The sequence below is a fragment of the Agelaius phoeniceus genome, chromosome 5, assembly GCF_051311805.1.
Source record: "Agelaius phoeniceus isolate bAgePho1 chromosome 5, bAgePho1.hap1, whole genome shotgun sequence".
Classification (NCBI taxonomy): domain Eukaryota; kingdom Metazoa; phylum Chordata; class Aves; order Passeriformes; family Icteridae; genus Agelaius; species Agelaius phoeniceus.
The window spans coordinates 9427052-9454060 of record NC_135269.1 but is presented as its reverse complement, the minus strand read 5'-3'; the positions used below and the strand labels follow the sequence as shown (position 1 = coordinate 9454060).

Sequence of the window (27009 nt, the reverse complement as noted above, 5' to 3'; positions counted from 1 at the left end):
AGGCAGAATCCTGAAAAAGTGCTTTAAGAGCATTATTCTGCATTTGGCCTGTTTCTCTACTCTTTTGCTCGACCTCCAGCAGTGAGCACTCTCAAGAAGAAAATATCAAATGAGTCTTTGATTTCAAGGCATGTTGCTATGTTTGCACTCTGACATATCTCAAGGGTTAAATTCAGAATAACGTGTTCACTCAGGAGTTTTGCCAAGAACACAAATTTGGGCATTTTGCCTCTTAAGCACTGTGACAGGAATTAGTTAAATCCAACTTTGTAATGGACACAGTGTTTAAAAGCTACACTGTTGTTTAAAAGCTTCAGTGCTGTCATCCTTGGAGGCAAGACTGCCATCAGCACTGGTTTTTTTCACCCTAGACTTTGGTCTATTAACACTGAGTGAAGAATTCACCCTCACTCTTCTACCATATCCTCTCTTGCTAATTATCAGCAACTTGGGAAACTTAGCTCAGTGATAGCATTCAAGTTTTAATGTGATCAACCCATCAATAGGAAGGCTGCATTTCACTGATCCTAAATTATTGTACCCTAGTGCAATCTATGGCTGCTCTACCATTCTAATTTTGCAGAAATTCTGCATCTACAACAGCTCAAATGCTGAAAATATATAAAGGCAAATCATATACAGGGAACATGAAAAATTGATAATATACACCACTGAGTGATTAGACTTTACAGAAAGAATCAGCTTTTAGAACCAGAGTCAGATGCTATTTACTCACCTAAATAATTATTTAGGATCTTTTCAAAGGAGCTCAGCACTCAGTCTGTTGAAATCTTTTGAAAACCTGGTCATAATAGTCACAATGAGAATGGAGTTCTTTTGGAAAACTGAGAATGCCAAGCCAGTGAGAGCTGGATCTCAGACAGAAACCTTGCTTCATAACACCTCTTGAAATACTCAGCAGTGGTTGATGGGAACAGGTGAGTATCTACTCTACCCTCTGATTGCAGCCTACATCAGATAAACAACAAGTTGTGACTTTTCTTTTATGCTGATTTCCCAACAACAATCCTGGCTTGCAAAAAAACCTTTTATGAAGGAAGGCATCGATTCAAGGAATGAGTTTGATTTCCCCTCAGAACACTAGTTCCATGCACTGCAGTTCTCGGCACCTCCAGGCAGCCACTGCTTCCTGACTGCTGGATTCACAAGCAAGAAAGAGGGAAATCTGCATCTTAAAAATTGTGATTCTGCAGGTGTTTGCCTGATGGGACTTGCAAAGAAGATTTCTGTGGTCATCCTACACCCAGGCCTCAGTAGCCACACTAACTCTGCAGCTCTTGATGCTTTCAGGTTTCTGGTTCCTTAGAGTCCTTATACACACAGGATGTGTTTTAGCTGTCTAGGATTGTTTTAGAGGCCTCCTGTGGCTGCCAGATACTGCTCCAGGAAGCCACAGCACTCACTAGTACCAAAGACATCTAAAGCAGCACTAGATGCCAGTGTTTAGGCACTTGAATTGCTCCTCAACAAAGTTTGAGACAAGCCACTACATCTTTGAGGAGCCCAGTGTGCCAGGCAGGTGCTTTATCCAGCACTGAGGCAAAAAAAAATGTGAACATTCATGTTTTTCCTTCAGTAAAATTTTTTCAACCAAAAAGTTGTTCCAAATACTTTCTACAAGAAAAAAGAGTTTGCTTCTTATACATTCTAGCTAAACACTGCATAGGAAGTCTGTGAAACAATTTTCTGAGTTGTACTTCTCAACCACAAACTTCTAAAAAAGTGAAGCTGCACCTACCTGCAATTACATAATAAGAAAGAGAGAAGTTGCATTAGCAGAAATGGCTGAAAGCTCTTTCACCTCTTATTTACAAAGAAAGAACATTTTTTTGTAATTTTTAAGGTAATGCTTTCAAAAAATTTCTTACTGTAGAATAAGAAAAAACATGAAAATCCTATTTATTATTTCTACACACATCATAGTACATTAGTACATACACACATCTATTAATTTTATCCCTTTTTAGTTTTCTACCTACTCCACACAGGCATTTATCACTTCCTAATGTTCTAATATCTGCTACTTTCATTCTCCAGATCCTTCCAGATCTTTCTAAATTTTTCACGGAAACTAAAGTCAGAAGAATGAAGAGAATCTCACGCCATATTTTTAATTATTTGTTTGATTTTCTTCCAGGAAGTAGAGGTTGCTTCCCCCCAGGAGATCAATAAAGTAATTTTCCAAATTGATTCCTGAAGTTTTTATATAACTTCACAGCTGTGAGTCAAAATTTAAAAAAAAAACCCAAACAAACAATAAATTGAAGTTTAAATTGCACTGTCCTACAGTGTCATTCCTTATCCCTAAAAACCTGTGGGCAGCCAGCCAGCATTTGCCATGAATGGACATTAAAAGGACTTTGGGGTTCTGGTTGGTTCAGAGTCATTGATGATGATGGGCAAAAAGAGGATGTTAAAAAGTTGTGAATGTGAAATGATATTAAATGATGTTAAAGCCTTTACACTGCTTTAACATTGCTCATGTTAAATGATATTAAAGTACATTCTGCAATCACAGAAAGAGAGAGATACTGCTGGATGAGAGTCTTGGAAGAGTATCTGGCAGGACCAGGAGGAGATACATTTGAAAATACCAGTGTTGGTACTGGGCCCAAAGATGTAAATTATCCCTCCTTAGAGCTTCACATCATCAGTCTTGTTTCTGTAGCTAATAACCTGGGTGAATTTGAAACAACTGCATTGAAACTTTATTTACAGATGGGTTTGGTTTCTTCTTTTTTTTTTTTTTTAATATTTCAGTTGATAACATTTCCAAAACTTTTTTTAAAAAAAACCCAACCAACCAAGAACCACATAAAAGGCACAGAAATAAAAAAAAAAATAAAATAATGTCTCTCTTTTTAAAATTTGAAAATAAAACAAGCACTCAAAAACAAAGTAGAAAGTTTCTATTTTATAACCCCTACATAACCTTTTTTCTTTTCTACTTTTTTCTTCTTTTCAGAGGACTACTTCATGATATTGTCTAACTGCTAAAGTGAATAACAGCCTTGGGGAGGACATTTAGTTCTGGACTCTAGATCTTAGCTCTAAATACTTGACTTCTTCATCAAAGCTTTTAAAACTGTAGCTCTTTTGTCTTACATTAGACATATCCAAAACTTATCTGTTTGTAGGTGAGGACTTTGCACAGTCCTTTCAAAGAGCCTCCTGTAAAGAGCCTTGCTACACATAGGTGAGCCTTTGAAGAGGTTTTCTGCATGTTCTCAGCCTAATCTCATTGCCAGTAACATTGCCTTTACATTTTTCTGTTTATTTAGACTTTCCAGTGTGTTTACCACAAAGCATAGTCCTTTTACCATGGCTTTTGTACAACTGAAAAGAATCCTTGTACGTTTACTTCGTCACCATAAAAAACAAACAAACAAAAAACCCCGCACCAAACAGTAAACTTTGTAACAAAGTTTAGTCTTCGACAAAGCAGAATCTTTTGGATGAATCTTCAGCAGATGCTCCCATGTATTTGAAATCATATTCAAATTTCTTACTCATAGCGTATATATAAAACTCTGTGTGAGTCAGGGGAACATGACCAATTCCCTGGCTGCTCATATTCTGAGATGCAGCATATGTTTGTACAGGTATCTGACTATATCCTCTCTCTTCTACCTCATGTACTTTGTACTTTTTGCAAGAGATGACTGTTTCCAAATATATATATAAAAAAAATGCATCATTTTGATAGTGGCATAATTGCATTTCTATATCTTTATTCTATATTATTTCTATTTATTTTATAGATGTATTATATATTTTTAAAAAATATTTCTAATTTATTTATGTTAATTTTATACCTTTAAATATTTATTTCATCTATTTTATGTATTTGAACATTTTTCTCATGTTTTTTATATATTTTTATAATAATACCTATGTTTTACATATTTCTTTTTATATTTTATATTTTTCTTTCACTGATTTATTTTCTATATGCTTCCTACACATCATATATCTTAATCCCCATTTCTTTTCTATATTTTTTTACCCCCACATGCTCTCAGACCAATTTTGGGAGACCACCCCAGTCTTGCAAGCACATTCTTGTCCCCCTGATTTTTTAAGATTTTCTAAGCCTTCTGATGTTTACATTCTTACAACAAACTTTCTCACGCACTTTCTGTAAATAACTCATTGTTTTGCATTATTTTATGAAAAAAGAGAAATTTGACGAACTGTTGGATTGTCGGGCGTCATTGGAGAGGTGGCACTTTCACCCTCCAATCCACTGTGACTTTTGAAAATCCATAACTGTTAGAGTCAAATAATAAACTTCCCTTTTCGCCTTAAGAACAGCAGTGTATGTTATTCGTGTCCTACAGCGACTCATTCCCACTCTGATCCCATGGCTGGGCTCGGGGGAATCCTTGGAGCCGCTTCCCGGCTCCGGAGCGGTGCCTTGGGCTCTGCTGCCCTCCGGTGGCCCCACGGAGGGTCCAACCCAGAGCGTTCCATGGTCCTGTGCATGGATCTGGAGAGGGACGGAGGATGCTGGTGGAGGGACTTTTCAGTTTTGCCCGCCAGGAGCCATCCTCGCCTCGGGGGTCACCTTTGGAGGCACTGACACACGAACTATTGAAAGGCAGAAAGGAGAGAAGACAGAGTCAAGGCAGAAGGGAGAGTGGCTTGGCCACATCTTTAAATAACAGAGCCAAAACCAGAGCCTGAGCTTCCTTCTCCCCACTCCAGCTCTGTTTCCTATGGCAGCAGTTCACAACCTCTGCTGGCCTGCAGACCCCTACCCCACCCCACTTGGCTCTTCCCAGCAATGCCAGATGTTCCTGTGGCTCTTCCCAGCAATGCCAGATGTTCCTGTCCCAGGAACACCACACTTGGCTCTTCCCAGCAATGCCAGATGTTCCTGTCCCAGGAACACCACACTTGGCTCTTCCCAGCAATACCAGATATCCCAGCTTTTGCTTAGGGATTCCCATTCTGCATTCCCACACCGAGCTACCCAGCTAGAGCAGCACATCACACAGCCCTGTAACTTCATGTAAACCATGGCGAGTTTACACATCACGAGGAGGAAGACAACGAAAAATAACATTGTGTTATTATTCTGTTTGTAGGAATTGGGTCACGTGTTTTCTGCACAATTTTCTGTCATGTTTTCTGCACAATTTTCTTTCTCAGTCAGATTTGGGGATGGCTTTTCCTAGACAAGATAATTGGCTGAAATCAATCCACTATAGCCACAAACAAGCAAATTTGGATAATGTTATAAAGGCTGCATTTAAAAGGAAAAAAGAAGAAGAAGATAAAAAAGGCTGAGCAAGGGTTGATTGCCCCATGTCAGTATCTGCAATTCAGTTCCATTTGTAGTGAATTATTAACTATATTAATCTAGTTTTGTTTACATCTGACCAGACAAAACAGAAATATTACTGTGAGAGCATACAAGTTCTACACGGGCCAAAATTACAGCAAGTGTTCTGCATTACCTAGTGCAAGGAAGGAAGTCATCAGGTTTACATTGCAGTAAACATTTATTACATTGCAGTAAAAACACAGCTTCTGCTCCTTCCTCAGCTCCACAAAATCCTTTAACTTATGGTGCCTGGATTTCCTAAGCATCCCCAGTCCTACTACAGCTACCTGCTAAGATCTGAAATGTATGTGCCACTCTCCATCCTGCTTCTCTACCATAGGGTCAGAAAAATCAATGTAACATTTACAGCACCAGAAATCCATGCTGTATATCTCTCTACCCATCCCAAATCCTGGAATCTCAGGGTTTTCCTGATATATTTCCTTTACATACTGCAACCTTAGCAGAACTGTAGTAGAAGACATACAAAAAAGCCCCACCATCCTCCCAGCATGGTTATAAACTGCAAAACATGTTTGCTTGAGAAACCCATAAAGATCCATTTGAGCCAGCTTTGAAAGCCCATTATTGGTTCCTACCTTCCAGTATTCTTTGATCACATCTTAAAGCTGAAGCTCCTTACATGCTGGCATTACACAGCCAGATGTTAACTTAAACTACAACTTCATTTTAGTGCATTTACCCAGCAGTTCAGAATTGCAATTAATTTTACTTCAAATCTCTGCAAGAAATACATGCCATACTTAAACTCCACGAAACATGAAATTTAATGATTCTGAAGTGCGTAATACCACTAGGAAAAGCCACAGTGTTCAAAGAAAATCAAGATTTTTTGTACCTCCTCCACTGACCACACCATTGGCTGGGAGCAACATGGGATCAGAGTCTGTGCATGGCCTGTCAAGAATGACAAGGTGGTAGATGGAAAATAGAGACAGGGACACAAAGATGACTTTAATATTCCTGTAAGCCACCTGCACTTCCAGATCCAGGTTACCAAGTCCTTTCCCCTGCTCCATGGCATTGCTGCCCAGGAACCCTGTAGATTCATGCCCCTTGTACATCTGCCTCACTCACAGCTGTATGTGGAGAAAACTTCCAAGAAATTGGGGATTTATCAGTAACTCCTGCATCCTACAGAACCTACATGACCTGGGACTTTAGCCATTCCTTGAGAATGACTGCCACTTTTTTAAGCAACCTGCAATCACAAATAGCACGAAAGGGTAGCAGAGGTCCCTGTGAGCAGTGCCTGATTTTGTGGTAGTTCAATTTCTCCTTGTACATCTGTCTCACAGCTGTACATGGAGAATACTTACAAGAAATTTGGGATTTATCAATAACTCCTGTATCCTACAGAGCCTACACAACCTGGGACTTTACCCATTCCCTGATTTCCACTTTTTTTAAGCACCCTGCAATTACAAATAACATGAAAGGGTAGCAAAGGTACTTGTGAGCAGCCCTTGATTTTGTGGTAGTTCAATTTCAGAGCATGACACTGATTCTAAGCTCAGCATTACATCTCCCCAGCCCAAGCCAGCCCTGAAAATTTGTGGTAAATATCAAAGTCCAAGTTAGCACTGCACACACTGCTCTCCTCATGGCTCCCTAGCAAAGTCCTCTCACCACAGCTTCAGCTAGAATGCCTTTTGTTTACAATTTCACCAGCTGAAAGACTCTTTTGAGAACACAAAAAAAAAAAAAAAAACCCAAAAAAAAAAAAAAAAAAAAAAAAAAAGAAGGGAAAGAAAGAAAGCTGAAGAGGCCACTATGAGGATCTAATCTATGCCTAAGACCACCCCTTGCCTGGCAGCCTGCATTGCCATCAGCTGTATGCATGGTGAGCACATTGGGGTTTAGATCAGCTGTCGGTGCCTTCTCCCTCATTAGCATGGATAAAGGCGCTGCCTGGGCCGGGTGTGCAGCATTCCTCAGCATGCCAGCTGCAGCTCCATCCCAGGGCATCCTCTGGGCCTGGAGAATTAATTAGTTCTGATAGTCACCCTGCTTCAAAATGATGGCTGTCATAACCCTGCAGATAAAATTACACACCCCTGGCATTTTCCACATTGCCCATTCAGGCTCTCCGTAGGCCACCGTGGGCTTCCTCAGATGTATGGCACTGGAAAGATTTAACTTGCCGTACCCCCTTTTTTTTTTTAATATCTCTTTGTTATGTTCCAATTAAGTCTGTGTTAATCAAAGGCAGTATTTCCCAAATATTCCCCCCTCCTTTCCCCAAGCCTCCTCCTAGGCAACTTGGTTGTTTGTACCCCCCTTCCTCCCACCTACAATTAGCATTCAGACGTTTCTCTCGGCAGAGCCAAAGCCTCCCTCCCCCTAGGAAGCTTTCTTCTTATGAACACATTTTATATTTCCCTACCCCTCTGCAAGGTGCTTTAGCCAGTTTCCAAACAAAGAGCAAAGTGACTTCCCTCAGACATGTGGAGCCTCCAACTGTATTCAAACACCCCTGTGACAGTTTTCCTGCTGTGACTGGCTCTAAAACAGAAGCCACATACAGTAAAAAAACAATAATTCATTGATTTTCTTCTGCTTACTTCCAAATTACCAAGTAAGAATATCAAATTTAGCTCAATACTGCCCTCACCCTTGGCACTCTGTAAGATCTCACTAAATAGGCTGCACCCCTGGGAGAGGAGCTGAGCTGCAGGAAAGCAATACCAGCTTTTATCATGTGAATCTCACAAATGTTTAGGCTGCAATGAGAGCGTTCTTTGAAAGTAGTCTTGTCTCTTTCTTATTTCTTCCTCTGAAATGGTGCTTTGGCAATATGATTGTGAAATGGCTGAGCTTTGTATGAGTCCCTGAGACCTCATCATGTGAAGCTCAGTCACCTCTGGTTGAGTGAGCTTCACATTCTGAAAGTTAAGGAGAACAAAATACAATGCAAGCTATGTGATCAATATTCAGTTAAAAATTTTTTAAATGCAGGAAGCTGAATAGTCCTCAAAACTGTGTAGAACAAAGCAAGCACCGCAACCATCATGTCTGTATCTCTGCTGATTTTGATTTACTTTTGAACTGACCTCAAAAACCTGGCTCTGGGAAGGAGCAACTACCTCATGGTGCTGCTGAAATAAGCACAAACATTATTTTCAAAAGCATCTACATAAAGGAGCCATCGCATTTTCTCTTGTTGGTTGATATTTACAGCACAGAAATAGAAGCAGTAACTTGGGGAGAGGCAGTAGGTGGATGAAGAAAGTAAAAGGACAACTAGTTTATAATTACCTAAAGTAGTAGCATCCAGTCCATGAATGCAATAGCAAAGCAGAGCAAAACTGTGACATGCAAAAGGGAATGGCCCAGCACATGGTACTTCCAGTATTGAGGTACACACAGTGACCCTTAATAATCTTTTTCACCAGGCTGCTTGCAACCTGAAAGTTTCCAGAGGTTCAAGGGTGATTAGAAGCTGAGACAGGGCAATCTGAGGAGGGAGACTTGGCTGGGCTCCCCATGCCAAACTGATCCTGGATTTCAGGAAGCCACTCCCTGGCAGGCTGGCACTGCTGGCAGACACCCTGCCACCCTGCCCAGGCTGCTTCAAGCACTGAGGTGACACCTTCCTGTTGGGGAAGATGAAACAGGAAAGCCTTATAAATGTGATTGTCTGGCAAAAGATTTTGAGAATATGGAAACTGTAAGCGAGATTGAAATGAAAACAAGCTTTGAGATACCTCAGTTACTGAACAACTGGAAAACAATGGTGTGGCCAGCTGAAGGTAATCCCCTTTTGATGAAACAATACCCTCTGCTTGCAGACAGGTCCAAGAGTCAGAGCAGACCCTACCAGCTTGGAAGAAGGGGTCCAAAGAGTAGTTTTTAGGGTTTAAAATGCAACACAGTATGGTAATGTAGTGATTCTTATAGGCTGTATGTAAATGCTATAGGATTTGTATCTTGTATTCGATTGGTTAGTGAGAATTAGAATATTCAACACAGAAGAAGATTTATTGTATTGTAACAGGAACCTCGCTCTCTGATCCTCTTTTACTCTCTCATCCCCTTTACCACACTTTTGCCTTCTTTCTCTTTCCCACCCTCTTTCCTTCTCTTGGGCCTGCTCTGAGCTGTGCCTGGCAGCTCCCAGCAGGGCCCTGCACCCAGGCCCTTTGCAACAAACCACAAGTTCCAAGACCTGGCTTCAGAGATCTCTTTTCTCCATCCATCCCGACTGTGCCACCCCAACGCTCCTACACCTTCCCACCCCCAGTGCCCCACCCTGTGTTCCAGGTGACCTCTCAGTCTGAATTTCTGCCCAAAGTGGGACAGGAGCCAGCCTGGTAGGGTTGTAGAGCTGTTCAGAGCCTGGCAGTCTCCATGAAGGAGGAAAATGCCCGTCAGCAGCAGGAGGGAAGGATGGCTGGCCCCTCTGGAACAAGGAAAGCAGCCACCATAGCAGTTAGTGAGGAGGCCATGGCCTGATGAGAGGGGAGAGGAAGGAAAGGGAAAAAGAGTTTACTTCACACAAGTGCCTATACAAGAGGCAGGAGCAGATAACAAGAGAGCTGATGCTGTTACTTTTTATCTCAGCCCACAGGACAGGAAAGGGACGTGCTTGATTTACAGCTCCTTTCACCACTGTGGTAACAGGCAGGAGACCCAGCTGACCCCAGGCTGCTGAAGGAGCTGTCAGCTCCTGCCAGAACCCACACAGAGATTCAGGGACACAGGGAGCAGGCTGAGTGCTTTGCCCAGGTGGCACTGACCCTGCCCAGACAGCCACTCTGCCCAAGTGGGAGTGTGAATTGCACTCCCAAACTCCCCCACAAAGAATGGGATGTGGCCATGGGCTACCACTGCCCTGAAGAGAAGATCCTCCAGGATTCTGCTTTTGGAGTAAAACCTGAGCCATCCCTTCCACCAGGGAAGGGACAGGAAAGATTAAACTTGCCAAACCTTTTTTTTTTTTTTTAATATCTCCAGATTGTGCATTGTGTGCAAAGCCAAAGTAAGGTGAAACCTTGACCTCAGACAGGAGAAACATCCCTTCTAAGGAACCTACCTACTGTCAGCATGTCCATCTCAACCCTGGCTGCTATCATGGCTGCATAAACAAGGAAGGATTTACTTTCCTCATCATATAGAGAAAGGAACAGGATTTGATGAGTGCACAGGAAACACCTTGCCCTGCCATCCCAGTGATTTTGCAGAGTTGTTTTAGAGCATGTAACAAAAGTAGATGGGTTTGTACGTTATGTTGTATGTTTATCACCACTCAGTTCTTTAGGAAAACCACACATATTTAAAGATAGGGTGTTATGAAGCACAGCTTTGTATTAAGGAACCCTTAAGGAGCACCTTCTAATGACAGAAAAAAATTCTAAGGTTGGGGGACCAAGCAAAGCTGACAAACTGAAGGGAGCTACATTATTGGGTATTTGAGACATGAGAGAACCTGCACAAGGCTGACCAGAGCAGTGGCAAAGAGCAGCACTAGAAATGAGCTGAAAAACTCTGAGAAGAAAGAAAGAGTCTTCCTTTTGGCAAATCTGAATATTCATCTCTCCCAACCACACTTAAGTAACACAGCTGAATCAATTTTCCTCTGCTTAGCTCCAGAAAATCAGTCAAAACTATTTCACAAAAATAGCAAAAGGGGAGAAAAATATGCCCCATTTGATGTAGCTAACCAAATCTGGAAGAGGTTCCTTTGGCCTCCTGAGATAAACTGCATAGTATTTCTCCAAGAACCACACTGGGGTCACCTACCCTTATGGTATTAGGGCTGATAAGCCAACTTCCAGAGATCCTTTGCTCTCCCTTAGATCAGTTGAATAACTGCAATAATAAGCAGCCCAGTAGCTATTCCAGCCTCCTATCCATGCTCATCTAAAGTCATCCTCTGTCATAACAGCTCAGTGTCCTTGGGTTTGTACTGTCAGCAGCTCCAGAGAGAGGAATAAATGATGGGAGCCCTGTCAGGATATCCTGTCATTCAGGGAGGGAGGCTTTATTCAGCTTTCCAGTGAAGCTTTCAGCAAATACCCTGCATTTTGGAATCTCTCCTGCCTAGACAAGCTCTGCATGCCTTATCCTTCGCTCATTTACCTTGGGGAAGACAAGAGCCCTGTTAAAAGAATTTGCCTGAGAATGCAGAAAAAACAGCACCTCTAACAATAATTTCATGTCAAAATTTGAATTTTCATACTTGGATGGCTCTGAAAGAAAAAAAGTCCAGTTCAGAATGGAAAAAAGTCCAGGGTTTTTATTCTTTTTTGCTTTTTTGTTTGCAATGAAACTCTGTTTGACATCACAAGTCCAAGATGAGGTAAGAAGCAGATTTTTACATAATGGATTATTATTTGTCTGGTTTACTCTGTGTTATAGAGAGAACAGTTATCAGATACTGTATCTTATGGCAAAAAAACCCACTTTAACAGTCACTGGTGCATATGACAATGAATTATAACCTGAGAGTTCTGTAATTCAGTCCTCTGAAATAACAGAAATGCATCTGTTTATTCTGTATGAGAATTTGGAATGATATAGCATGAGCACACTGAAAAAGTCTCTAAAACTGCATATGTGGTAAAAGACTGTAAATTATGCATTAATCAAAAGAAATTGATTGGGATTTCTGGTAAGTCAGAAGATGAAAGCAGAAATTTTTCTATAGCAAAAATTATCTGTTCTTACTAACTAAAAGGAGGAAAAGCTATTTTAGACAGGTAAGGGATAAAAATTGAAGAAATTGAGCTATGTAAAGTAATAACACGAAGTTATAAACATAATTAAAGGGTTTGTAGACCTTTGGGGAAGTGGTGCATTTGTCATGTACAAATCCTGTGAATCTGTGGAATTTCACAACATCTGTTTTCACCACCCTTGTAGAGAGGCAGGACAGATTTAGAAAAGGAAACAAAAAGAGAGGAATTGGAAGGGAGAAGACACTCAGGTGTTTTGTTGCTATTGTTGTTGGTTGGTTGCCGTTTTTAAATGGAAACATACACTAAAATGTACAAAAAGTACTGGGAAATATGTTTTTCTTAAAAAAAAAAAAAGAAAAACTAAAAAGAAGAGTCACTTAAAAGTCAACTTTCTTCCATTTTCTCTAAAAACAAAAAGGGAAAAATGAGGAATTGGGAGAAACTAGAAAAAATGTTACCATTCCAAAACAAATAGTGTTTTACAGCTGGTGGTAGAGAAAGGGCATAAGTTATTTTTATTTAAATTTTTCCTTTTCAAAACACCCAATTAATTTGTTCCAAAATGTTCTGGAACATTTCCAAATTGTTCCAAAAATGAAATTTTGTGGAGTGCCTTTTTGATGACAACCAAATTTCTTTTCAAGCTGTATTCACTTTATACCCACATCTGGGGAAAGGTCACATTTCTACTTCAAAGACACCTGAAAAGCACATACACAACAAAAGGGTTTCACTAACCAAATATTTCAGTGTCACTCAGAGCAGATTTCAACAGTGCACTTATGAAAACTAAAATTTGACAACTAAACAGCTGAAATGGGCTTGTTTGTGGGTGGTGGCAATCCCACATAGTGACTCAGAGGTTATGGAGCTAAGTCTCCTTATCAGTGTCTGTGATACATCCTCACACACTTTGCTGCTGAAATGTCCAGCTGTGAGGCTGAGAAACTGCTGAGTGAGGGCTTTATCCAGGACCACCATGGGACTTGTAGAAATCCTGCCCAAGGTGCCAGGGCACCCACCCAGACCTGCTGTGAGGTTCTGCAGAGGCTGCAGCATCCCATGAGTGCCCAGAAGGTCTGTGCTGCACAGGGTCATGTTGCTGGTTTTTAAAAACCTTACTCTGAATTAGGTCATTTCTCACCATTTGTGAATGGGGAACTTACTTCCACAAATACCAATAAGAAAGAAGATAAAGCCAGCATTAGATGCAGTTCAGAAAAGACTGCTTTAAAATACATGCATCAAAACAGGTTTAAAAAACCCAAAAAATAAAACAAAACAAACAAAAAAAATTTTAAAAACCAAACCAACCAAAACCAAACAAATACACAAACAAAACAAAAACAAAAGGAAGAAAAAAAAAAGGAAAAAAAGGAAACCACAATGGGGCTGCTCTTCTCTGCATGCTGTGATGGGGTCAGGCCCAAAACCTCCACCAGATCTGAATGCAAAGCAAGAGGTCATTCTTTGACACCAACCTAAAAATACCAGCCACAGCCCTTTAGATGAGTATGCTGGTGCTGATTTAATTTTGCCTCCTCCACACCTTGTTTAATTCTGCCTTTGAGTGGGGAAGGCACTTGTCAGCAGCTTTGGAACTAACTCTCCCTAGGCTGATGCTGTCTCTGTCACTTGGGTTTAAGTCTGACAAACTTGGCATTTGTTGATAAAGTGCTGTTAGGAAAAATATTACACTTAGGATGGTTTATCCTGCAGTGGTTGAACATATTTTGTGCAGACAAAGCTCCTGCACAGCACTAATATGTGGTCTATTACCTAGTTTAGCTCCAAAACAAGGAGCTTCTGCTGAACAGAAAAAAGAACTTTGTGAGTGAGCACAAAGCTGAGTTAAACCTGTCATTTTTCAGCAATGCCACTTGGGGTAGTGCTTTTCCTTCTTGTTAATTATTCTGCTCCTATTGCAGGTGAAGAGGAAATGTGATCAAAAGCTGCTCATTAGAATGAAAACCAAATGTGTGCCTTGCTCTTTAAACCTTGACACCCAGTGCCCTGCTGGTTACACCAAAATTACCAACGGGACTGGGACACCAGACTGCAGGTATCTCCTCTGTCAGAGCTTTTCTCATTAATATAGTTTTCTAATATTAATTAATATTAATTAAATTATTTTTTTCAAATATTTTACTATTAGAAATATTAATTTTCTATTTAATGGTAGTTTTCTAATATTAATTTATACTAATATTTTTTCCTAATATTAATTATAAAATATTAACACACGTCAAAAATTCTCTAGTCTATGCAATTTTATTATGGAATATTTACCATTGGCTTCACCAACTCCAGAACTCAAGCTGCATTCAGGGTGTTTGGTGCTTGAAGTTAAACAGCAAGTGATATAAGAGGAAAATAGACATTGCTATTGATGGTTTAACAGATTTTCTCTTGAATAGAATCATAGTCTCCTCTATATTTATTCTGCATACTTGATATTAATGATACAAAAATATATTATAAATTTATAGACTATATTTAGGCGTTAATCTTATATAGCATATAAATCATATCATATCAATAAAGTATTTTTCACACTTCTAAGTCAGGCAGTTGTGGGGATGAAGGGCAAGAAGAGATATATCAAAACCAATTTGACATCTTGCCCCCATTCCAACTGGGGAAAAGAAGAGGTATTTTAAAGAAAATATAACTACTTTAGAGAAAACGTAACTATTTTCAGCTTACTTAGAATTTAAAGAACCTTGATATTAAACAATTTTTAAAATACTGTTTCAAATCAAAAATTAGAGAAATGGGCTGTACTTAGGCTGGGGTAGGAAGATAAATACACTGTTCAAAAGAAACAGCTCCAAGGATCTTTTTAGACCTTGACATCCAATGCATGTTTTAATGAAGAAGAAAAAAGGTAGATCAATGCAACCAAGCTTAAAGTTCTCTTTTCTGACACTGAAAGAAGAACTTAAGAATTTTGTTTCCCCCTCCACAGGAGGCTTTTAAGAATTTTAAAACAGCTCTAACTTTTTTTTTCCCCACAGGTATTACCTGGAAACTAAAACACACACACTTTCTTTTCCGGGCTGTCGGCACCGTTGTGTGAAGGAATTTGAGCAACCTGAGTGCTGCAAGGGACACTGGGGCCCAGACTGCATGGGTGAGTTGTTTTGGGCTTTGGGGTTTTATTTTGATACAGAATTTGAACAGAAATAAGGCAGCAAGTATTCTTCTTTTCAGAAATTATTGCTGTGAGAAGTTTGTTCCTCAGAGCTTGTTATAAAAGGTGAAATAAATACCAGTTTTCAGCTAAAATTTAGGGGATTTGAAGAAAAACAGATATTCTGATTTTCATTTACAAAGAAAAATGCATATAAAAATGTAAAGAGCCTCAGAAAACGTCCTAGATGTTGAGATTTTCAAAACAAATCATTGCAGTCAATGCCTGCACAATTATTTCATTCAGGAGGGCTACCAAAAAGGATTTTAAAACTTAAGATTTACAACCACAAATTAAACGCTTCATTTCAGGTCAAAACCACCTCCATCTGCATCTGAAATATTTCCAAATCTCTTTAATTCTTGATTTTGTGATGCAGGGAGGATCTTTTCTTTTAGGTCAACTTGAAACTATTTCTTTAATTGGCTGTGAATGCTGAAGGCCATTACTGGAAGGAAGGGAATCAGGAGTGCCTCCCCTCCTGCTGCCCCTTTTCTCAGGAAAAGCTTTTCAGCATCTCCACAAATGCATCAAATCCCAGGCTACCAAGATGGGCATCCAGACCCACAGGGGAAGTTTCCCTGCCCAGCCAGAGTGTTTCCTCCTTTAGTTAATGGCCTCAGGGTCTGTTTCAATGCCTGTGAAGTCCTTTGTCCACAAAACAGATTTTGAAAAAAAATTATAATTTTAGCCCAAGCTGAGATTTATCTACTAAAGGCAAATAGCAGATAAATGGTTAAGTCACACCAATGATTTATCTACTAGAGGAAAGCAGCTCAAAGCAGCTTCAAGGGGAAAGCCAGGCAGAGAGCTGAGTGCACAGTGTGTGATCATGTCTTCTGCAGAGAGTCACACTTGGGGGGTGGTTTAACCTCCCCACCTCCAAATGCAGCCCAGGAGCTCATCCTGCCATGGTCAGGGTGCTCTGGGCAGCCACACAGTGTTTCTGGAGGGACATCAGAGCCCCTGCCCCAGAGTCAGAGCTCTGCCTGCACCACTGTGTGAAGGAGGCTGCCAAGGCAAGGAAGCCCTCTCTTCCTTTGGACAAACTTCCTGACCCCAAAAAAGCAAAGAATCAAGGTCTCAGCATTGTTTCTGCTTTCATTTGGAGGGAAAAAATATCTTTAAGTTATCACAACCTCTGTAATAGAATATGGCACAAGTTGAAATATTTGGAGGAAAGACGGTCCTTCCTGAGGCTGGGCAAAAATCCCTGACTAGGGGCTTGCTTTACATTTATCATTTGATGGCAAGGACAAAATTAGGTCTTAGACATCACTGACTTCCTTAAATGATAGCACATGCTGAAACACACAGTGTGAATGAAAAATCTTTTGTCCCCTTCCCTCCCCACGAAGCACACCAAGCCATCCAGCTGCACGCCAATCCCTCTGCAAAAGGCCATAAAGTCAAAAAGAGAAAAGCACAGCATCAGAAAAGATCCAGGGGGAAAGAGCACAGCCTTTCAACACTGCCAGTATCATCCAGCCACAGCTACTACAGCTGGTGGAGTTCAGGTGCAGCAGGAGCTGCTCCCTACCCCAGCACAGGTTCCCATTCTGGGCAAATATTTCCATGGCTCCTAAGAAAAGCCTGGGTACCACCTGAAAGGTGTATGGCATGACCAACTGAGCAGAAGAACTGTAAGAATGAAGGGGAGGGGGGTGGAATGTTCAAAGAAAAAAATAAAGGCCAAGAGGAAAAATACTACATTTAATACTATCAAATCATATGGTTCAAAATACTTCTTTTCAAGTACTACTCACTGCTTCAGCCTCACAGGGAGTCAGGTGAAGAGAAGTATTTTAAGAGGCCCTATTTGATAACATTTGGAAAGTGCTGAATTTATGTCCATGAAGGGGAAAAAATGCTGATAGATTTAGGTTCTTTTGGCCTAGATTCAAAGATTTAGCCTTCACTGACAGCTGTTAAGAGATAATAAGCAAGAGTATCTCTTTCTTACTGCTTTTCAAAAAGCATCCTCAATAAAAGCAAGGGTCTGGCCTGTCCCCAGGGTGGCAGCAGGGGACTGTGCCAGCCCTGCTCCAGTGTCCCAGCCCTGCCTCCTGTGGCCCTGCTGGCTGCAGGAAGCTCTTTATCTGCCTGGCCAAACTTGTTCAACAATCTGGTAATTTACCCCACTGCTGATAAAGCTGTCCCTTGGTGCTGGTATCAAAACAAGAGACAAGATGCAGTGAAGACAAGGACTGTAATGAATGCCAAGGGCAAAAATAAAACCTGCTTTGTTGACAATTTTAAAGTAACTTTTCGTAGGAATTATACCATGAACTCTGAGTTTTCTCTATCCTTGCACATTCAATAATAGCATCAATGCAAATATATTTTTTTTCTATTCTGTGCAACTATTGAACAGCTGCCATGAATCTTTAAGATTTAGCTGTCATATGGTAGCCAGAAAACAACATTCACTAAAAGCCACTTTAAAGATTAAAGGATATATATTTATTACTTTCCCTCATTTGTAGTTATTTAACCTAAATTCTTAAAATATCTTATTATTTCAGCATGTATGAGATAAACATCACTCAAATTTTCATCTTTAAATTTATTGTTTTTTCAAAAGAAGCTTAGGCAGATGCAGTAGACCTCAGACTACATTAAGGAATAAATTAAGAAATATTAAAAACTGGTATAAAGCCAGTGCTTTCAGAAGAATTAAGTGTACACACATGCACATCCACTTATTTGCTCATCACTCTGTCCAAATCAAATTCATTCTTACTAAAATTTCCACATTACCTAAATATTCTAAACCAGGATTAACTATGCAGGGGGAGCATAAATCCAGTAGTGTCCATCCCCACCCACAGAGAACAAACTCTGAGACTCTCTATAAGTAATAAATCCTCTAGTAAGGTACAGCAGAGTACCTGTGCTGCCAGTAGGAGTTTGATACATTTAGATACCACCTGCAACAAAATTATGGTACTTAATGGCAATTCTAATTACAGGAAGGAAAGGCTTATGGAAGAGAGTTAATACATCATTTCCAAGGAGGGGCAGGACAACTGTGAAAAACAAGGGTATCCCTACAGGAGGGAAAACCTGACAGAATGATCTGACTAAAACCACTGTAATATACATTTCCTGTAGGCAATCTTTCAATAAAGATTTGAATCTTGAAACCATTCAGACAAAACAATTAGACTAATTTTATTATAAATATGGTCACTTTTTTCTTATCTCATCCTGATGGCTGGGGTTTTTGTTCAGACTGTCCCACCTTCTCTACTGCTGCCTGTAACCATGGTTTTAGCACCAGAGGCACTGAAGAGCATAACACACCTTTGGCACACAAATTTGATTAGTGACCACAGCCCCTTGGACAGGATTTTGTTGTGAGATATCTAGATATTTCAATTTCCAAGATCCTTTTAATAAATAATCACAATTTTATGAAGGCAGCAGGGAAAAGGAAAAATTTCCCACGTAAAGAAAATGCAATTTTTGGTGGGGGAAAAAAAGGCTTATTAAACCCTAACTTAGCATCAAATAAGATCCTGAGAGCAAATTATCAATCCATCAGAGTTACATCAACACACAGGAGTGTTCAGGCAAGCTCCACTTAAGCCAGAAAAGCCAACAGCTGAGGGCGTGGCAGACAGAGGTGGATCAGCAAGAACAAAACCATGTGGCACTTTAGAATAAGAGAATTATTTTTTGTTCAATTCTTTGACCACATCTGTGGGGGTCCCAGTTGTTGGTTTCTCTGGGTCTGGATTGAAGGCACTTGAGATGGGAGTTCATGTTCAGACTCAAATGTTTATTATTTCTTATCAGTAAAACAGTCTCACTACTCTGAGTTCGGCACCAAGGCACAAAATGGCCAACAATCTCTTGTTACAAGGCCTTTTCAGACTAAACTATCCAATTAAGAACTGACACCTAGATTATTTTCCCTTTGAACCCAATAACTGATCCCAAGGAGCCCACAATGTGGACTTTTCTGCCCAATTACAAAATGCCACCCAAACCCATGAAGAAGAAGGAAGAAGCAGCATGAAGAAGGAACTCAGGACGACGCTCTGTGCCCTCCATCTTGCTTCCATCCACAACATACTAAAAATCCCAAAACCTAAATTTCTCACCAAGTGATACACCTACACTACTCTCTATAATCTATTTCACACTTTTGTGGGTTCTAGTCTATCTTGAAGTCCAGGAGACTTTCTCCATGAATGAAGGTCAAAGTCAGTGCTCCCCTGGGGGTCAGGGCACCCCAGAGCAGACAGAGAAATATTCCCTGTGGGTTTCCACACACAGTCACCAACCTAAGTTCCCAGAGAAGAGAGAGTGGTGGTCTCTGCTGATGCTAAGATTCTGGTGAAGAGATTCAGGCAGCTGTGCCCCAGAGTCCCTGGCTGGCCCAAAACCCTGCAGCTGCCAAGGTGGTCGGTCACCTGTGTGCAAGGGGAGCACAAGGGTCACAGCAAGGTGACAGATGGCTCAAACATGGTCATTTCCAGCATGTCCAGGGGGAGCTGCATCACCATGCAACGGGAGAGGACGCTGCTCGCAGGGCATGGCTGGGAATGGAACATGCACTTGTCAGGTAGGTCCTCTCTTTTAAAAGAAAAACAAATCAACAGTAGCATGTAAGCTGTCCTAAGGAGTAATGCATGCCCTACTCTATAAATACATTAAAGGAAAACGTTCCAGAAACAGCAGTGATGATTAGCTTGGAGTTCATTTTTTGCTTGGATTGCATTAATCTTCACACTATTATTTCTCCAGACTTAAGTGTGTTCAGGTGGAATTATTAAGAAATTCTTTCACCTTGCCTTCCTGAGAGAGGTGTTTTGATTTCCTCTGTTTTTAAAATTGTGCTCTGTTCCTGTTTTATACATTTTAAACTTGTAACTTTTTTTCCCTAAATAGCAAGAAATTTTACATGGGGCTATACTCTCCATACATTGCTCCTTTGCTGAGAGTGCAAGGTGTAGTACTTAACCTCAGGCAAATAGATTTTTAATAAAAAATTCAAATTAATCTTTTTTACATCCCCCTCTACTGGTTCATCCTTACTTCACATCAAAAATACTCTTCTGGAGTCATATGAAAAAGAGACAGAGGTAGAAGCAGCCAGAAAATACAACCCAACAATTGGGGTTTGCCTGATTTGGACACTAGGCTTATTTTACTTTATTGTTACCTTGATATTTAGAATATCTGATTTGAAGAGCTACAGGTTATTTTTTTAAAAAGATGTGGAAGCAAGATTGTTCAAAAGACAATGTTTTCCAGATTGCAGTTGCTATTGATTGAAACTGTCATGGTTTTTTATTTTGGCAGCAAAAGATGCTGTTTTCAGCCTGCTCAGCATATATCTGTCTGTATAGAGATAGATGAGAAACTTAAGTTTTGCTTTCCATTGTGTAATTCACAGAAAGGATTTGGTGGGACAGCCTGTGAAAAATGTGCTGAAGACAATTTATTCGGTCCTGACTGCACATCAGGTAAATTTGAACTTGCTTTATTTGATTAGGGAAAAGAAGGGGGTGAAAACTGTATTCAGACTCTAAGAAATCACAGTGAAATGGGTAGAGGACCCAAAGAGCTCCCAGTAAGAGCTGCTGTCTGCCTCAGAGAACACATGGGGAAAGGAAAGAGAGATCTTTGCTCTAATTTGTGCCAGGGAGATACAAGTTCTATCAAAAGTGTGATAAAGGATGTGTTTACTTTATTTTTGGGGTTTGGGTGGTTGATGAATTCGCTGATTAGCCACACATCTATCAGAAGTGGAAGTCTCAAGGAGCAATTAAAGCCAGGTACACTTTCTAAAATGTTTATGTATCACAAGTGAATATATGCATATAACATTTTCCACTTTTGCCTGCTTCTTAATGGTCTCTGCTATTTTACCTTCCTGACCCTTGATGAAAATCACACTGAAAAACCAGAAAACTGCCTGAATTTTTTTTTTTAATAGTCTTATTCTTAAGTGGTAAGAGTTGCTTATCTCAAAGTAAAACACCTTTTCTTCCCTCAAGATCTACATAATGTTACTTTTGAGGAGTTTCAAATGATCTCAATTTAAATAATCTATGTCAGCCTTTCTACACTAATCCTACACCACTGCTGGCTCAAAGGCCCTTTTTCTATCAGATGTCCACTGGATGCCAGTGTTGATACATAGAAATGTAACTGAGCCAGAATTTTCATGAAAATAGAGTACTCTAATGCATTTAATATCATAAGTGTAATTATTTTCCTAATAGTTACTGGTGGATTCAATTACATATTAATTCAAGCAATATTTTACACTTCAGCTGTCAGATATTTGAGCTCCTCCAAGTGTTCTAAAATAAATAAAATATAAACAATGTTCATTTGTGGCTGCTTTTCAGTAATACCTTAGACATTCCTGGTTTTTATATTATGACTATTAACATAGGTAGGAAGTTGTTAATTAATTAGTTCAGGTGATTTGCATGAACACAAGTATGTTTTTAAAGGGGAAGAGGATATGCTACATCACTGCAGCTTAAACATGAAGTCAGCAATACAATTCTATACCTCTTTTGGACTTTTCCAAGTGTAACTCTAAATGTCCTTTTTAAAAAGCATCATTGCCATAATTAAAACAGTTATAAAGCTTTTTCAGAATATTTAAGGCTTCAAAAATTATTTTTAAAGGGTCTCAGTTGCCTGGACTGTGAATGCATCATCTTGTGTGCATATTGTTACTGGGTTTATAACCAGAATATAACCAGAAATGAGAGACTACAGGAAGAGAGAAGTCTGAGACTTCTACAGTGATTAATTATGCTTTTAACTAAATAAATTCTGTTTAGGGAGGAGAAAAAAAAGAGGTCTTAAATGTCATCTCTTCTTGAGGTTCATGAGAGATACAGAGTCAAAGCAAAACCAAGCAATAGGTTAACTGATACTAAAGAGGTCTATGTTACACATTATATCCAATTTTGGCTTCAGATTGTCAAATTTTGCATGTTTTATGACATTAGCAACGAGTCAGTTTGGTGTTTACAGTGTGTGTTCTGCAGATTTTCGCACTTTGGGCTGAAAAAACTTCGTGTGCTATTTATGATGTATGCAACTGCAAGTACTGATCACCTCACCTATAAATTCAGGCCCTCGGGTCAGAGCTTGGTTTGGCCAAAGCTGCTGGCCAGGACACACCTTGCTATGAGCAATGATGGCTTTCCAAGCACCATCCTTGCTCAGCAAAGCAAATCCATTCCTCCCTGTAGTTTGTGGCTGCGTTCATGGAGTGTGCAGCAGTGGGATCGCAGGGGATGGGAGCTGCACTTGCTGGTCTGGATACAAAGGGCTCCGCTGCGACCAGCGTAAGTAGCATTTTCCACAGGAGATGAATTCAACAGCTGTGATACAGGTGGAACTGGTGGGGATGAACTGGTCTCAGGTGGGTCATGCAAGAGCAAGCAAACCTTATCAGTTTCTCTGGGCCTGGGTTGAAGGCACCTGAGATGGGAGTTTCATGCTCGGACTCAGCTGTTTATTATTTCTTATCAGTAAATCAGTCTCACAACCCTGAGTTTGGCAGCAAGGCACAAAATGGCCAACAATCTCTTGTTACAAGGCCTTTTAAGAATAAACTATCCAATTAAGAACTGACACCTAGATTATTTTCCCTTTTAACCCAATAACTCATCCCAAGGAGCCCCCAATGCAGACTTTTCTGCGCAATTACAAAATGCCACCCAAACCCCATGAAGAAGAAGCATGAAGAAGAAACCCAGGTTCTTGTTCTAGGTGCTTTTGGCTTGCCATGATCATGAGGGGCAGGAGTCAGCATGAGAGGACTCAGGAGTCAGCAGAGGGGAGGAGATTTGGTCAATGGATGTTCAAGGGGTTAGGCCTTTGTTTGGGTAGCATGTTGGCCTAAGTCATTGGAGGCTGATGGTGGTGATTAATAGGCTGTATAATGTAATGTTAGTTCATAGGTGCTTGCATGAGGAGAGGAGCCCTGTGTCCTCCATCTTGCTTCCATCCACAACATACTAAATCCCAAAAACCTTAAATTTCTCACCAAGTGATACACCTGCACTACTCTCTAGGATCTATTTCACACTTTTGTGGATTCCAGTCTATCTTGAAGTCCAGGGAACTTTCTCCATGACTGAGGGTCAAAGTCAGTGCTCCCTGGGGGTCAGGGCACCCCAGAGCAGAGAAATGTTCCTGGTGCCCTGGGTTTCCACAGAATCCCAAAGCCTGAGAGTGTGCAGGCACAACTTAACCCATCCCCCTGTGTCCCTCAGCCGTGGCCGAGTGTGAGGTGCTGCAGTGCCCTGCCCACTCCAGGTGTGCTGCCTCAGGGGAGGATGGAAAACAGCTGGAATGCACCTGCCTGCCCGGCTTCCACGGAGACAGTACACAATGTGAACGTGAGTAATTCCCATGTCTGCCCCAGTTCTTTAAATACACCACCATTAGTGTTATATCTCAGATATGAAATGTGCTTTTGAGCCACATCTCACCATCTAATTTTTCTTTTGGGTTCGTATCCCAAAGCACAGACTAGATTCCTTCAGGAAGAACCAAAATCCTAAAATGTGCTTCAGAAGCCCCTCCATCCAATTGCTAACTAGTTACAGTCCATGCAGACTAAATGCAATCAGACTAAACCTAGTCAACCCCCTTGAAACACATTAGGTGGGTGCTGGGTCATCAGTGCCTACAAATCCACTGCTGTCACATCCCTCTGCTTGGTACAGTTCAGCCTCAGAGCTTGCTTCCCTAACAACAGCAACCAAGGGCTTTATTCAGCAAGCATCCTGTGACAGCTCAGTTCCATCAGCAAGCACAAACTCCACAGGCAAGTAAAGTTCATTTTAGCTTTCCTGTTTTTCGTGAAACAAAGCTGATAGCATCCCAGCTACAGGTAAACTCTACCTTATAAGGTACCTCTTTAGAGATGTCTTTATAGACTTGCCATTCAATGCCCAAATTAATTGTATAAGAGTCAGATTTTCTTTTCCCTACTCACTTTATGTCTTATGGTACCAGTCCTCCTTTCCAGACTAATTGCAGCCAAGAATATTGTTTAATCTGATGCTGGAAGCACAATTTAGAAGAGGTTGGCTCAGATCAGTCTCAGCTGAGGGGAAATCAAGGGAGAAAAGAGGAGAAAACAGTGAGAAGCACCACTTCTTAGGTGTCTCCAGGGCATGCTATCTTCTAGATCCAACATTTTCTTAACTGTAACCTAACATGGACACAGAGGTGTGAGAAGATGCTCTCCAAGCACTGCTTGATCTTGAAAAAGAACAAGCAACGCTATTGCCTCAAAAAATATGGTTCATGAAAATAACTAGTGAGCTTCTAGTGCCATCCTGAAAGCAGAAGAGCATGGAAGACTAAAGTACCTGCTGGACATTTTTCCATACAGCTGAACTGATGACATTATGCTGTTTAAATACCGGAAAGAAAACAGCAAAGGCCTATTGTATTGAGAAATATTTTCCAGCTGATCTAACATGTGCTTGAAGCTTGCACAGACCTTGTACCTCCCACCTGACCTTCTCTAGTTAAAACCCACGAGAGAACAAGGAAATAGTTGTGATATTTTAATGAGCACGTTACATGCTTTAATCTGTTTATAACTCGATTTGCCAAGTTAAGAGATCATTTCTGCTCAAAAGCAAACAGTTGGTTGCTATGTTAGCATAAACACATTCCTCCCTTCCATCTCCACATGGCCACAACACTTCAGACTTGGCTGTGTGAAAAGTTTAGTCTGCCCAGGCTTTGTTTAGCATGGAGGTGGCTCTGGTAAATCCTTGTCTTCAATTTTAGAACTGTGGGCAATGATTTATTTACTCCGCTCCTTTTTTCACAAGCTATCAACCCGTGCTCCAACAAGGCCTGTGATCCTAATGCTGACTGCATTTACCTCGGGCCAAACCAGCACAAATGCACCTGTGGAGAAGGTTACACAGGGGATGGTCAAATCTGCCTGCCCATAGACCCCTGCCAGGCAGCACATGGGGGCTGCCCTGCACAGTCCAGCATCTGCATCTACGATGGTCCAGGAAAGGTCAGTGCAACTGCCCAAGAAGAAATAATGCTTCCTCTCCAAAAAGAAACCCTGGGGGAATGGAAACAGCTCCCAAAGAAATCAAATGCTACTCCTAGCTTTGCCATAAGCCGTGCTGTTGACCAGGAGGGAGTCCTTTTAGCTCCTCTCTGAAAATAGGAATGGCAATAATGTTGTTTTTTCTGGGACTATTTTGGCTCTGATTTGCCTCCCCAAAATGGAGGCAAGTGAAATAAATCTTCTCCCTGTTAAATTTTGTATCTCTGATACAGGGGACTTGTAAAACCAGCAGGGTCCTTATACTGGTACCACATATACATGTCTAAATTTGGTTTATTTAGGAAAGAAGCAATCTGAGTCTTTGAAAACAATCAATGAACAGCACTTTACAAACACATTATTCATGGTGTTGGGAACTGGCTCCAATTTTTGTATGTAAAACTCACACCATCAAAAAAGCAAGGCTTCAAATGGCCTGGTTTGCTTGGACACCCTGAAGAGCCAAAAAGGGACTTGATCATTCAGGGTTCTTTTGCAGTTCATGGTCATGTCTCAATGAAGTGCACATGGCTAAAAAAAAAGCTGGTGTGTACAAATATAAGCTTCATATTTGAGTCTGAAGTCACCAGGTGATTAACTAAGACACTGTGTTCAAGCCCTAGTTTCAGAACTTATGCTGAAATCCACAATTTGTGCACAGCTAATTTTTTCTCCCCTCTCTCATCCTTCTGATTTAGTCCCACTGTGAGTGCAAGGAGCATTATACTAACTTTGTACCTGGGAGAGGCTGCAGCATGATGGACAGCTGTGAAACAAACAACACCTGCCACAAAAAAGCCAAATGCTTAACAGTTGCACCAGGACAGATTACGTGAGTCTTTTTGCTTGTGAAATTTTCTCACAGTTTCTCCCTCCTTCCCTAGTAAATGGGCTGCTAAAACAAAGCCTGTAGATGGACACCTCCTGAAGTTACCTTTAATGGCTTCTTTATCAAGGACAAATCACAAGATTTAATGGGGTTAGGGCCATTAACACAGTGATAGATTTCAGCAGGCCATTTGCTAATACCTATTAAGTTTTATTTTTAAAGCACTCAGAGGTCATTTCTACACTAGTAAATAAAAGGGGCCAAAACCTCCTTTCCTCAGGACAAGCAGCATTGTCTGTCTCACAGCTAAAGTCTCTTCCAAAACAGAGTAACTTTCTCTTGGCAGCAGTCCCTGGCACATGCTCTCCCTTCAACTGTGCAAGGGCACTGCCAGGGAAAATGCTCCTTGGTGTGGGCCAGAAACACGCCAGGCAGCATGCTGAAAATTAATCAGCATTAATTATGGGCTACCACTGGAGCCCTGCCTCTTCTGAGGGCACTAATCCAGACACAACCAGGGAATCTGCCCCCCAAGCTGTGAAAGCAACACCAACCCCAGCAGATTCCTTAAAACCTTGAGTCAAGCAAGGGGGAAACTGCAAAACCTCTGTCAGACTTGGCTTTTGCTGTACAGAAAATATAGTGCATGGATGTCAGGAAAAAGGCACTAAACTCCACCAAGCTCTCTTAAAACACAGAATTTGGCTTATGTGTTTCTACAGCCCAGTGATGGCAGGCACTGGGTTAAAGAGCTGTGCCTGAAATAGCAGTTTTTGGGAGCTGAGAGCTTGAACATGAAGGACAATACAGGCCATTTACTGTAAGTTAGGACAGGTTATCACCTAGATTCATAGACAG

The 27009-nt window shown here is 40.7% G+C and overlaps 1 protein-coding gene and 1 long non-coding RNA gene across 2 annotated transcripts in view; one reads left to right on the top strand and one right to left on the bottom strand.

Annotated features, from left to right (window-relative positions):
• LOC143694090 (uncharacterized) overlaps nucleotides 1-27009 on the bottom strand; it is a 218745-nt gene that overhangs the window by 125091 nt on the left and 66645 nt on the right. The window lies entirely within an intron of this gene.
• Nucleotides 11571-27009, top strand: part of STAB2 (stabilin 2) — an 82375-nt gene continuing 66936 nt past the window's right edge. The window contains exons 1-9 of the mRNA XM_054631551.2: nucleotides 11571-11672; nucleotides 13980-14113; nucleotides 15069-15184; nucleotides 19732-19817; nucleotides 20652-20721; nucleotides 22477-22572; nucleotides 23506-23631; nucleotides 25087-25283; nucleotides 26021-26154. Of these exons, the coding sequence (XP_054487526.2) occupies nucleotides 11589-11672; nucleotides 13980-14113; nucleotides 15069-15184; nucleotides 19732-19817; nucleotides 20652-20721; nucleotides 22477-22572; nucleotides 23506-23631; nucleotides 25087-25283; nucleotides 26021-26154 (1043 nt within the window). The 5' untranslated portion in view covers nucleotides 11571-11588. The remainder of the gene's footprint in view (nucleotides 11673-13979; nucleotides 14114-15068; nucleotides 15185-19731; nucleotides 19818-20651; nucleotides 20722-22476; nucleotides 22573-23505; nucleotides 23632-25086; nucleotides 25284-26020; nucleotides 26155-27009) is intronic.